At 32.5% G+C, this 14,134-nt stretch overlaps 2 protein-coding genes across 2 annotated transcripts in view; one reads left to right on the plus strand and one right to left on the minus strand.

Annotated features, from left to right (window-relative positions):
• Positions 1 to 699: 699 nt before the first annotated feature.
• On the plus strand, positions 700 to 7,130 carry LOC123676349. The gene is made up of 4 exons (XM_045612211.1): positions 700 to 858; positions 5,254 to 5,425; positions 5,561 to 5,684; positions 6,776 to 7,130. Exons 2-4 carry the CDS (start codon positions 5,262 to 5,264, stop codon positions 6,941 to 6,943), a joined length of 456 nt encoding a protein of 151 aa, XP_045468167.1. The 5' UTR covers positions 700 to 858; positions 5,254 to 5,261; the 3' UTR covers positions 6,944 to 7,130.
• Positions 7,131 to 7,342: 212 nt separating this feature from the next.
• The window catches only part of LOC123676343 (tyrosine-protein kinase transmembrane receptor Ror-like), a 70,189-nt gene continuing 63,397 nt past the window's right edge, over positions 7,343 to 14,134 (minus strand). The window contains exons 13-16 of the mRNA XM_045612195.1: positions 13,662 to 14,027; positions 12,860 to 13,110; positions 11,378 to 12,782; positions 7,343 to 9,840 (exon numbers count right to left, since the gene is read on the minus strand). Coding sequence (XP_045468151.1) covers positions 12,485 to 12,782; positions 12,860 to 13,110; positions 13,662 to 14,027 — 915 coding nt within the window. The 3' untranslated portion in view covers positions 7,343 to 9,840; positions 11,378 to 12,484. The remainder of the gene's footprint in view (positions 9,841 to 11,377; positions 12,783 to 12,859; positions 13,111 to 13,661; positions 14,028 to 14,134) is intronic.

Genomic DNA, 14,134 nt, shown 5'->3' on the forward strand with positions numbered 1-14,134 from the left:
TGTAAGAACATTAACAATTCAGCTCTCAGTTCCAGAACTGTTGTCAATACCTTTCCTTTGGATAGCCACCTGACCTCTGTGTGATAAAGGAGATTTTGATGAAGCGAGCCCATATCTTCACAAACGTTTCTGAATAGCCGGGTTTGCAAAGCTTTACCTTTGATAGAATTTAGGTGTGAATTCAGGTAATGATTTTCTTTAGGTCCTAACGTATATAAAACCTGTACGAATTTTAAAATAATTAAATTTTTTCTTTAGCTTTCTACGTCACAAGGGGGTCGCCAGAATATTTCAACCTGTAAAGGGGTCGCGAAGTCAAAAAGATTGAAAAACACTGAAATAGATACTCTTAAAGGCAGGTATTATAAAGGATAACCGACGGTTCAACCGTTGCGTCAACTACCAAATTTCTTTCTAGAAATACGGATTTTGGTAGTTGACGCACGGCTCAATCGTCAGTTATCCTTTTATAATACCGGCCCTAAGAAATATTGAAGGTGAATGTCCAGAACGGACATTTGAAAACGTTCTTATGATAATACCGGAAATATTTGGCCAATAAATTGTAACAATTCACTAATTCACAAAACTCCAATATAACCCGCGGAATTTAGTTTTTGAACACACCTTGTATACCTACACTTCTCTACATCCATCAGTGTGTTCGCCAAGAAGCCGAAGGTCTCCTTCCCCGACATCACGAATTCCACCTGAGTGGAAATGACGGTACCTGAGACCGACAGTACGCTAAGAACAACGATACTTATCTATTCTAACTACGAGAACGTCTCATTTTTTCACATATTCCCTTACGGTATATTTCCAGTTAACTATAGTGATCCCTAATCTAAAGAAAAGGTAAAGTTGAAAAAAGTCCAGAAGGAGTATTGTGTTTTTGGTTGAAGGTGAAAGTGTGGTTTGGTTATTGAGTGGATATATGGTGACGACCTCAATCCTTAATTGAAAATTGCAACTGCTTACATCATGCAACTCTACTATAATAGCCTATTACTAATACTCAGATACTGATGGCGAGTGGTTAATGATTGTTATGATTGTTTGATGGTGTTTCGCAATCTCTAAAAGTTTTGAACATCTTTGTCCTTTAAAGGAAAAAGAAAATTCGATATGCTCACACCCACGCAGTTAAGACAGTGGTTCCGTTTAGCTTAACATAAAAATTGGGTATCATTAGTGTCAACTAACTTAATAAAATCAACGGATTTGTTCACCGTTTTCTTTTTAATGATTCAAAATAATGAAAACGACACAAACAAATCTGAAATCATCGAGAATTTAAATGGGCGACTTGAATATTTGCATCTTATGGCAAGACGAATCTGGATAAACCAATGTAATATTTGTAGACATTTTTGTTATCTGCATTTAATAAAGTGAAATATTGTTTTCACGGGATTTCGACTCGAAATACAGTCGGGAGAGAATGATCTCTTGAGATCCCTAGCCCGCTTGGTCATTGCCGATTTGGCTATTTAATTATTTTTTTATATTTTCAAATCGAAGCTTAATTCTTTAGGAATTACCAAGATGGGAGCTAAGCAGTATTTTTTCATTAGGTTAAGTCATATCTGACACATAACTTTAATTTATCATCATATTCACATGATGTTTACATTTTGTAATATGTAGAATCTAAAAACACTTCAAATTTTACACAATGTCTCATTATTTTTTCATATCTAGAAGAATATTCCAAGTCCCAAAATGTTTTAATAAAAGGCAACCTATGCATGAAATGAAAAAAAAAGGTTCGACCTACTCGGAATCGAATCTTTGACAACGAGATTATTGACACCATTGTACAGAATCTCCCAAATTCGATGCTCACTGATAGCATCTCGAAAACATATACTTAACACTTACGATGGGTTTTATAAAACTCATATCGTGGTGATTTGATTGATCAAATCATTTATGTGTCCAATATCAGTTCATTTATTAAACTTCCATATATTTAAAACTACAATCAACGAGTTGATCGGACAAAGTTTTTTATGAAAACCGTCATTAGAAAAAAATCTTCAAGGACACCCCCGAGTCCCTCGATCTCTTTATTCGAAATGATAAGATATTAGAAATCAGATCGTAAATATCTTGCTTCGTTCTCGAGTTAGAGGGCGTTTCTGAAAAATGTCAATTTCAAATATTTTCGCTATATCTTGGTTTCTGTTTGAGATATTCTAAAAATTCTAAGATGTTTTTTCAGTAGTTTTTATGGTTTATATGATACTCATAACAGATCATAGAAAAAAATTACCGTTTTAGAGTTATAGAGGAGAGTTGCTATTTTTAAATGGGACATCCTATATATGACTTGATTATAATATATACACAAAATGAATTGAATCTCGAAATAAATGAAAAATATTTATATATAAGATGTCCCCCTCAAAATCACTAAATCGAAAAACTTGATACCGGAAAAGGGATGCTTCTCGAAAAAATATATTGGGTGTCCCATTTAAAATACCAAATCTCCTTTATATCTCTGAATCTCCTTATTTCTATGATCTAATTAAGTGTATTAAATAAATAAAGCATAAAAATTACTGAAATAAACATTCTAGAATTTTTGGAATATCTCGAAAAGAATATAGCGAGAATATTTGAAATTGTCATCTTTCCGAAACGACCTGTAACAATCTCAAGATATCTATGATCTGCTTTTTGATATCTTATTATTTCGAAAAAGGGATCGCGGCTCTTGAAAATTAGTCTTATATTTCTCGAGATGCTTTTAGTGAGCATTGAATTTGGGACACCCTGTATAAGGTACTCTAAAACGGTTCGCTATAAGAGAGTGAGGGATGGTACATAATAGCTGTAATATTACAGTATAATGTATGGATAATCCGAATAGAAAGTTGGCAGGACCCGTTCGGTTTATCAAATCATTCGTATAATAAGAATCATATTGAATGATATCTATAATCCGATCATCATTCAAATTGAAGAATCATTTCTAGAGCGTGCAAACTCATTTTCATAAAAAAATGATGTCCTACTTTTTATAAAAATATGTATTTCTGTCCATCAAAGACATGAATTGAATGATATAATCGATCTTTAGTGATCACTTTCTGAACAGGTTCATATTCGTTGACAGAGCTTTAATTTTCCTCAGTGACATCAACAATTATCTCATCATCTTCCTGAAACTCTGTCTCAATTTTCTTCGTCATCACCTCGTGTCCATTTTTGATTTTCTGTTTCATTTATTTGATCATACTTCGATTCACTTTGTTCACTAATTCCACTGAATCAAAATCTTGATCTAGTCCTTCTCCTGATACTCTCAAAAGAATCAAATTTTCTGCATTTCATTCTTCCGTTCGGATTGCAGAGTTCAGGCTGTTCGGATTATACATATCATTTAACAAATAGGGCCGTTCGGATTATAGGGTACCTACATCGGATTATCCGGGGTTCGGATTATCCATACATTACTGTATAAGTACCTAATCAGAGACTTAAAACACTTTTTCTCTAATTCTGTGGTTATTCCGTTCATTCTTCCACATCTTGTAGAACAAAATCGTGCGAGAATATATCAGAAACGCACAGTTTTCATGGTTATATTTTATTATTCTATGTTGGTACTCCGAATTTTCCGCCACGGCTTCATCTGTCAATTCATCAATTGGCCTTAAAGAAATCAGTTCTGCCAACCAACATTTTTCAATGCAAAAATCACTAAAATATATTTATGGAAATATTTCATTAATTTCAATGAAAATGCAATGAATTAGAGAAAATAATGTATAATACTCGTACAGAAGGCTCATTCTACCACTCGTTCATTCCAAAACTCGCCACTTCGTGGCTCGTTTTTGAATTTTGAACTCGTGGAAGAATATCAATGCCTTCTGCACTTGTATTATAAATAACTATTCTGAAAATCGATGAGAACTTTATTGGGGGATCAAAATGAGGCAATTAATTGATAACTCATTCAAACGTTTATATCAGGCCCATTCCAAATGGCAAATTCCATATTTGATTTTTTTATTAGATAGCAAATTTTATTATCTACGAAAAATTCGCTATCAAATGAGATGATATAGGGTGTCATCAATGAAACGTCGCTTTTTTAACACAAAAATTCAGTACTAACCAACGTTCTTCTAGTATTCACTTCCAATATCTCATTCAATATCATACATTTCGAAGTTATTAGCTTTTCCGAAGACCATTCAATATATGTAAAATCGGAATATCTCAAATACGGTCATTAAGCATATTATTCAACTTTGAAAACACTTGATGTATTCGTTAATCCATGCAATTTGAAAATTCAATAAAAAACAGGTTGTTCCATAAGAAAATATATGTTTGGTCGTTTGAACTTTATTGGTACACCCTGAGTACATTGCGCTCGAGAAATACACAATTTCTCATAGAGCTTCGTCAGTTATTTTTTCCGAGAAATGGTAAATAACTCGATAACTACTCAGGACAGCTTAAAAAATGTACACTAAATGAACGTTTGAATTAATAAACACCTCTGAATATACAATAAAATAAAGAGTGTCCCATTCAATTTGAAGAAGTTTTCGATAAAATCAGAATCCAGTATTTCTGAAAAAAAATTGATCCGGACCCCATCGGACACCCTGGATACGGCCTTGACTATACTTAGAACATAGTAGGAACACGAAATTGAAAATTGCTTTTAATGCCTAGTGGGATACCAGCATCAAAAGTTTTTGAAATTTATTTGGAATTCTGAACAAATGAGCCTTTGTTCGAATACCTCAGCATGATTATACATATGTTATATCAATACTTTTATGAGATGGAACACCAATGAGGACAATTCATTCAAAATTACTTAATTATTGGAAATAATACAAGAATTACCCACTATGATCGTTTCCGAGAAGAACACAATATGATTTGAATCATCGATCACCAAATTGTTTAATAAAAAAAACCGTGGAATTTTCATAAGGAAAGTCAGACATTTCCCCTCAAACTGCATATATATATATTTCATTTAAAACTCTATATTTCATATGTAATTCCTGAAAGCAAATTACAAGAATATCTGAATAATGACGAACATTCAAAAAAACAATAAAAAATATAGAAATATTCAAGTTCAATTCACAGGGTTAGGACTTTAAATTGAACCCCAACATGTTGTCTCAAAAATGTGAAAACACCGAATCTACCAATATAGAAATAGTAAAACAAAACACTTCTAGTTTACTTTAAAATCTTCATTTCCAGACATCAGGATGAGGTCTACAATATTTCTCATCCTCTCAATTATTCTCTTCGCATCAGGAGCTCAAGCCATCAAGGATATGATGAGGAAATCAATTGTGTTCGACAAGAATACTCCAGACGTGTTCTACTGCCCAATCCAGAAACCTAGCGGTATGGATAAGCTAATCGTCAAGTGAGTATCACTAGAAAATGAGGTAACATTTGTGATCCCACAATTCAAAAGCATGAAATCCTTGAACAACCTGATCGACTCTCATCATTCCAATCAATTTTTATCACTAATGAAGAATAATTGATCTTTACTCAGAGCTAGACCGTTGAAGAAGCTCTGTGAATTTGAAGGTCAACCCCTTCCTGAAGACTACAAGAGCGATTGCTACCAAGACGTAGACGAATCTAATTATGCTTGCAAGGAGAAATACAGAATAATGGTGAGAAAGCACTTATAAATAGTGAAGTTAGTCATAAGTGGAATTGGACATTCTGTACATAACTATTTCAGAATTTGTAAAAAGCACACTTGTATAAAAAAATCAAAAAATTGTTTAGAATTACGGCAGGATGTTCAATTTACACCAAGATAAATTACCTAACTGGAGACTAAAAATCATATAATTTTTCAGAAACGCATACATAAAGCTTTGCTGGAAGAGGAGCTCAGAAAATAATTGTGACCCATACTCTAAAGCTATACTAACAATTTCCTACTGCCATTAACACCTGTAATTTTTTTCTAAACTACATCTTGAGCTTTAACCTCTAATCTTTGAAAAACTAGTTGAAGATTATCTAATTTTCATGTAATTATATTGAAGGTTGGGTCAGAGTCTTTTCTTAGTGCACAATTACATTGTCATGATAGCCACCTAAAAGTAATAAAATCATAGTACCTCTTATAAATTGTGTACATAAAAAAATGAAATGAATCAATTATTCTATTTCAGTTTGAGACTGTCAGTGGCCTGTAAATAAGATTTAAATCTAGTTAAAAATCATATTTTGGACTAAAGACTCTACCTTCATGGGGTTGATGAATGATGACGTCTCAAACAATTCAGAAGTAATTTTGACTCATTTAGATGCCATCATTCACAATTGGTGCGGTTAAAATTTGTAATAAATAACTTTAATCAATATATTGTATATATAAGTTCCAACCGTAAACTTTTGATATTCAAGGTAGTTTTACTCCAACATTAGTTAGTTGAATGATTATTATAGATCCTCCACTAGAATTTGTCTGTTTTGTAAATTCTTTTTTCCTCTTTCATTCTATCACACTTTCTTCTGAACCGACAATGACCAAAATTCAAATGGAAAAAACTTCAAACATCTGGTAGGTAAGGTACATTTTTTTCAACAGAATTGTCTGAATTTTCAAAACATTCCATTAATTCAATTGATTATTCAATGATATGATATTCAGTTGACATGTAAATTTGTTTTATAGCACTGTAAAAATTCACACGATGTAATTCTCAAAAAATTATGATGAAAAAGAATAACAAAATTAAACTCTCAGATGAGGACTGCTCCTCCTGGTTCGGAAAAACCCTTTGAAGGAAAAAGACTGGCGAGGTTCCTAGACGTTGACAAGGAATATTACGTAGCTGCCATGGAGGACAGAAAGAAGGAAATGGCAGCCGAAAAGAAGAAGAGGAAAATAATCAAAGGAAAGAAAAGCACATAAACCAGAAAGTTTCAAGCAAAAGGACTAAAAATTATGGCATCGTTGCTATACTAACGTCTAATTACCATTTTATTTTTGGTTATTGTTTTTAATGTAAATTTTATTGAAGATCTCTAATTTTGTTAATTACTCCAACAAGACTCAACTAGATTTTATGTATCTACTTAAAAATAAACTCTATCTTTTCCTTCTCCCCTTTAAGTAATCAGAAACATCTTTATCTCTTCAATTCTTTTGGGTACCAAATCCATTTAAATTTTTACAAGGATGTTAACCGAAAACATTTAATTGGAGAATAAATTAAATGATTATCTTTCACGATTTAAAATAAGCAAGTCTCATTATTATGAATGACTTTTCAAGAGATACCATTATAAGTAAATAAAACAGCTTTTTATAAAAAAAAAACATTTTATACTGTGTAAAGTCACATTTCCTTACAAAAACATTCATTTTCGAATACATAAAAATACAAAAACTGCCCAACCCAAGATTTCAGTGACTTTTTATACAGTTCATTTGGAAAACTCTGTTCAAAAGCAAAATTCAGATGATATAAGGTATCCTTATAATTGACTCTTTATAAAAACGAAAGACACTGAAATCTCGTTCAAATAGATTCCAATCAGATTTGAAAACATGTTTCAAATCTGATATAATATAAAAACATTTAATTAATATATCTCGTTACCAACTTCGATGTTAGTAAATTTATATTTTGATCTTAACCTAAAAAAATAGTAAATATCGATTTGGCATTCTTGACTTTAAAAATAAAGATATGGAAGAAACTTTTGGGACCATAGGGACTAAACTTGAACCAAATATAGCAAATATTTGTTCATACATTATTAATGTACGCTTGTTTTTATTTACAAAATGGAAACGAATAATAATCATAACAATGAATTGAATGAGAAATTATATTCGCATTGGGAGTCAACTATAGCGTCGTATTAATGTCTAAAGAAAATACTTATAAAACAATAATGAATTCAAGTTCAAAATGCAGTATATCTTTTGTGAATAAACAATGAGCAGCATTCTTATTACCATAATTAAAAAAGAATCACAAACTATAATGCCATCTCTTATGGGCTGAATATTTAATTCAGTTCTTCAATTTTTTAATATCCATTAATATACTTAGATACTTTCACTGCTAGATCATTCACCTGCACCTAATTATTTTATGATATGGAATTATTGAAAACATTTTCCTTTTGACTTTCATAGTCCTGTTTGTGATTATTTTTCAGGTATATCACATTTATCTCACACAAGTAGGTGTTAATGAGTCCGCTTCTTTAGAGAACATAATATTTATAATTACATCTCCAACTAATATTACAAAGCATCCATTTAGTTAAGAAATATTCTATTATATTCAAAAGAAGTGATAAAAATGAGTAATTTTGTACCCTATGGTCAAATAATTTCGAAAAAGTACTCACTTGATGCAATAATGTTCAAACTTATTCAACATCACCTAATTTTTCATTACCAGAAACGCAAAGACTAGTCACATGCCTTCAAAATACATTTTTATTGATCTTCCCAAGCAGTCTGCTTGTGTTGTTATTATATACAGGTCAACACCTAAAATGTCGGCACTCCAAACAATAATTTATAAAAGAAGATCAATTTACATTGGCCTAATAGAATACTGGCTTTACTCATTCTAGATCAAGGAGAAATCTATAGTCCCATAATTTTCTTCCACATCAGTATGTGAATTGAGACATAACTCCTAATTCAAATAAATAAAAATAGTTGCCTGACCAAATTCGAAAGAAAAAGTTAAAGCTGTCATGTAATGGAACCAAGAATAGAAAATTCTACATAACCATTTCAGATATGTCGATATTTCATAACGAATTTGGCTTGAGTCTATTAATTTCTTTGGTAAAACAACCAAAATTTCTCTCATCAAATAGAATGTAATTGAATAGACATATTTCATTCAGCTCAACAATTTAAAATTCGGATTATATTATTGAGCGCTCAAGAACCCACAACATTCAATACTTAGAATATGTATTTTCTTCTTTTCACCTAAAACTCAAAGAGACAAAAATAAAATGTCACAGATATCAAACATTCATTCTATATACAATAACATACTTCTTAATTTTGTTTACATTATCCAAATGTATAATGAACACCAAAGTTTATAACAACTCTGTGGAAGAATATCCACAAGATTGAAACGACAAAAACTACTTCGCATTATTCGTTTACAAATTTATATCAGATCTAGTTTAACTAAATCTTTTAGAAAAATAGAGATAGATTTTTCTGTTGTTTCAATAGTGGATTGTTCTAATAGAGGTTTGGTGCAAAATTTTGAATGTCATATATTACATATACCTCCATCTGATTCGAACAATATTAAATTTATATTCATTTTCATTTATATAGAATCTTTTACGTATATTAGACAAGTGTCAGTCATTAAAAATAGTATGATGCAAGAGAAGCAAATATAGAAAAGGGTTCTTGACATCAACATCTTATCTACACATGGACACAAAAGAAAGTTACTGCGAACATGTGGTGTTTGATCGGATTTTTTGAAGAATGCAATCGATAAATGATTTTGTACTTTATAAAACATGAAATTTATATTTTGTGATGTGGAAAACCCTGAAAACAGGGAGAAATCATTTTTCGAGTCAAGTCAAAAGCCCTTAAAAAGGAATCTCTGCATCATTGAATGAGATCGATTGTACACTCTTCATTTCATACTTCCAAAATACTTAAATCTACATGGCAATTTTGAAAATTTATTTTCGTACACTCAGATCATATCTTTTCAGGAAGGAAACATTTTGATCAATATTTACATTATTTTGTGCTATGACTTCCCATATAATTGATTCAATTGAATTGACTGACTTGTACAGGGTGGGCAAATTTCGATGTTTTAGCACTACAACTTTTGAACCAGAGGAGATAGACAAAATCTGATACCCACTTCTCGATCTCTTTTTCTGAGAAACTAAAAAGGGTAGTTTTCGTTTTTGGCCACCTTCTTTTGTTTTCGAGTTATAAGCGAAAATTGGAAAAATGGCGAAATCGAAAAACAGTTATATCTCCGCTAATACTGATGATAGAGCTCTGAAATTAAAACATTATACAGGCACTTTTTTACGTAGAATCCAGTGGCGTGCTCGTATTTCTAAAAGGGTTTTTAATTACGAAGCTATGACCCAAAGTTATGTTTTTTTAAATGGGAACACTAGATTTTTGTGCCATTTTCTGAAAGCTTAATTTTTCCTGATTTCAAAAATATATAACATCGTATGATTCGGATCAATATAAATAATAGAAAATGGCCAAAAACCTCTTTTCACCTAAGAGTCTCAATATTTCTATGGTTTCAACTGTTGATGAGCCTTCCTATAACAAGAGCAGTGTCCTTCCGTCAATCTGATTATTTCTATGCTTTTCACTTATTTCTACAAAATTCGAATCTAGATATGTTTTATAAATTTTTCATCTAAAATTGATTTGGAAATAACGGAGAAACCACAAGATCGAATTTTTCAATCGAAAGAGTTGTATTGAGATGCATGTTTCAGGAGATTATTTACATAGGTCTCTAGAATCAATACGCACAAGTACCAATCCATTTTAAACAGCATATGAAACAATGCATATCTGATTGAACTCAACATTTTAATTACGAAGGGACAAACAAGAAATAATATTTAACCTAATAATGACAACAATTGCACAATGCACAGTCGACACCTCTTCTCGATATTTCAATAGATGAATATTTGAAACTGTGTTCAAGCTACCTAGGAAACTTTTTCCAAGTTCGTTTATCTTTTCGAAACTATTTGTATAAAATAAATATAGATTCGAATTTTGTAGAAATAAGTGAAAAGCATAGAAATAATGATTGACAGAAGGACACTGCTCTTGTTATAGGAAGGCTCATCAACAGTTGAAACCATAGAAATATTGAGACTCTTAGGTGAAAAGAGGTTTTTGGCCATTTTCTATTATTTATATTGATCCGAATCATACGATGTTATATATTTTTGAAATCAGGAAAAATTAAGCTTTCAGAAAATGGCACAAAAATCTAGTGTTCCCATTTAAAAAAACATAACTTTGGGTCATAGCTTCGTAATTAAAAACCCTTTTAGAAATACGAGCACGCTACTGGATTCTACGTAAAAAAGTGCCTGTATAATGTTTTAATTTCAGAGCTCTATCATCAGTATTAGCGGAGATATAACTGTTTTTCGATTTCGCCATTTTTCCAATTTTCGCTTATAACTCGAAAACAAAAGAAGGTGGCCAAAAACGAAAACTACCCTTTTTAGTTTCTCAGAAAAAGAGATCGAGAAGTGGGTATCAGATTTTGTCTATCTCCTGTGGTTCAAAAGTTGTAGTGCTGAAACATCGAAATTTGCCCACCCTGTACAGATATTTCAGAGTATGAAATTTCAAAATAGAAATAAAAAAAATGCATTCATTTCATTGTAGGCTTTTATGAGATCTATCAAGAGTACTAGGCTTGCAAGAATTAGAAAAACGGATGGATTTCTGTGTATGCCTTTATAATGTTCTTTGGCACCATAAGATCATTACCATTAATTGCTTACTCTTCAAGAAAATTAAAAAAAAATCTTCCTAATCGAAATTAGAATCCACGATGTCTATAAAACGAAAATTTTGAGTTTCCAAGGTGCTATGTGAATACTTTTCAGATGTCATCCATCCTTCAGAAAAAAAATAAAATAAATTTATTATGAAAATAGTAAATCATATCAGCCTTTCTTTGTCTTTTTTTCTATTTTATTTTATAGAAACTGTTCTAGAAGGCATTAATAGATGAGATATTGTTACGACATAATAACTTCCAGATATGTTTGTGTTCGGAGGTCTCTTAGACCTCTGAGAGACTTTTAAGAAACTCAGAGTTTGTGAGAGGTTGTGTCTTTGTAGGCTTTGTTACTGTATTCCATAGAGGTTTGGTGCAAATTTTTGAATGTCATATATTACATATACCTCCATCTGATTCAAACAATATTAAATTTATATTCAATTTCATTTATATAGAATCTTTTACGTATATTAGACAAGTGTCAGTCATTAAAAATAGTATGATGCAAGAGAAGCAAATATAGAAAAGGGTAAACTATACCCAATGGTTGGACAATCCTCCGTAGGAAACACTAAAATTTTAAACTTTTCCATAGTAAGCAAGTTCTGAAATACATAACTCTAATTGATGTCTGTATAAGTCATGAACCAATTATAAAATCTGAGAGTGCTTTTGATTCTTGGGAATACTTGAATAAGTTCTTAAAAGTTGGCCATCCTGCAAATTTGTATTATTGTTGATTTTGTGCCAAAATGAGCAAATGAAGACAAAATGAGGCAAGAAAAAACATTCAAAACCACAGCTATCCATAACAAAATAGTTGTGAAAATTTTTCAACAATCGATTCAGCCCAAATAAACAAGAATCCCCAGCTGTTAAAACCCAACTTTTAGGTATAACAACCCATCTTAATCTTTTCATTCGTTTATCTTAATCTCAATATTGTCACCTACTGAACTAACCACCATATTCTTAGGGTTTGTCCTCTCCAAAGAACTGTGTTTTTTCTTACGCTTTCCTTTTAGGTCGTTGCTCAGGTTTGTGCTCTGCGTCCTGTTTCCTAGGCTAGAGCACCTACTACTTAGGCTGTTTTGACTCTCATTCAGCCTATTGCAACGTGCCAGATTTCTGTCTATTGGAGCGGGTTCACTGGGTGAAGTCTCGGCATAGCCACTGGTGGTCGTATGGTTATCTGAGCTGTGACTCGACTTTGAGCTGCATAAAAGGTTTCGATATAGTTGAACATGGGGGTACACAGATCTAAAATAGTAAAGTACAATCTAAGTATTTACCTGTGTCCGTATTTGTGAGGTTGTAAGGCATGCTCCGGCGTCTTGATGTAGGATCCGCTAACTGAGCCACTGTGCTTCCATACCTTCAGTCTGTGCGCTAACTCGGAGAAGTTGGGGCGGCGAATGGCGAGTTCTGCCCAACATTCGACCATCAGTGAATAGCAATGGCTCGGACACGCCTCTGGGCAAGGCAACAGTTTTCTTGAACGAATCATGTTGATCACCTCTTGGTTATTGAAGCCGTAGTAAGGCTATAAAGTGAACTTTATTTTAAAAACGTGATGATACCTATGACTCTATAAATTATGTAAAGGGTGTTTCTTTAGAGGTTCACAACTTTGAGTTGGCAACACTGCATTTATTGACAACCCATTTAACAGCTGATAGTTGCTTTTTGTTTAGTTTGGTTCGACATTTCATTAGGGATAGACTTAAACCAGAGGAATGCTTGCAAAGTTTTGAAATCTTCTATCAAACTAATGGTCGAAAGACCGTCACATCCACAGAAAATTACCGTTTGATGTGCTGGCGAAGTCATGGGTCCATGTCTTCAAAAACGATGATGGTCAGAATGTTACTGTCAATGGCGAATGGATAGGGACATGATTAGAAATTTTTTCATACCTCAATTAGCTGATAATAAACAACAGTAGCCACTGGGACCACGGTTTTTGATAGCAAGGTTCAGAAGTTGGGTGAAGAACAATTTTGCTTTCCTATTTTAGTTTACGTAGGCGAAACAATATAATGAAGAAGATAAATAAAGCTGTATTAACAATTAACTTAATGAAGGAGCACCAACCTGGAGACCGTAACTGTATATCTCCCACAGTACCACACCATAAGACCAAACATCACTTTCCGTGGTGAATTTCCCGTACAAAATAGATTCTGGAGGCATCCATCTGACAGGTAGAAGAGACTTGGACTGTACCCTGTAGTAGTCGCAACTATACATGTCTCGACTGAGTCCAAAATCGCTGATCTTCACCACCAGGTCCTTGGAGACCAGACAGTTTCTGGCTGCTAAATCACGATGTACATAGTGATTTTCGGATAAATACTCCATACCCTGCGCTATCTGGATAGCTATATGGAGGAATTGGTTTTGAGTGAGGCATTTGCCCTCGTTGGGGGAGTTAGCTATCAGGAACTCGTGTAGATCGCCCTGAAAAAATGGAATAATAAAAGTTTAGATATTGAGTGTTGTTTTATTGTAAAAAAAGACCCTGACACTATGCTATGCTATATTCAAAATAGCTGGAATTCCTATGG

Source organism: Harmonia axyridis, chromosome 3 (assembly GCF_914767665.1).
Source record: "Harmonia axyridis chromosome 3, icHarAxyr1.1, whole genome shotgun sequence".
Lineage (NCBI taxonomy): Eukaryota > Metazoa > Arthropoda > Insecta > Coleoptera > Coccinellidae > Harmonia > Harmonia axyridis.

Coding starts and splice junctions, on each gene's coding strand:
- LOC123676349 (XM_045612211.1), top strand. CDS start 5,262: ATGAGGTCTACAATATTTCTCATCCTCTCAATTATTCTCTTCGCATCA. Junction 5,426..5,560: donor ATGGATAAGCTAATCGTCAA/GTGAGTATCACT, acceptor ATCTTTACTCAG/AGCTAGACCGTTGAAGAAGC. Junction 5,685..6,775: donor AGGAGAAATACAGAATAATG/GTGAGAAAGCAC, acceptor TTAAACTCTCAG/ATGAGGACTGCTCCTCCTGG.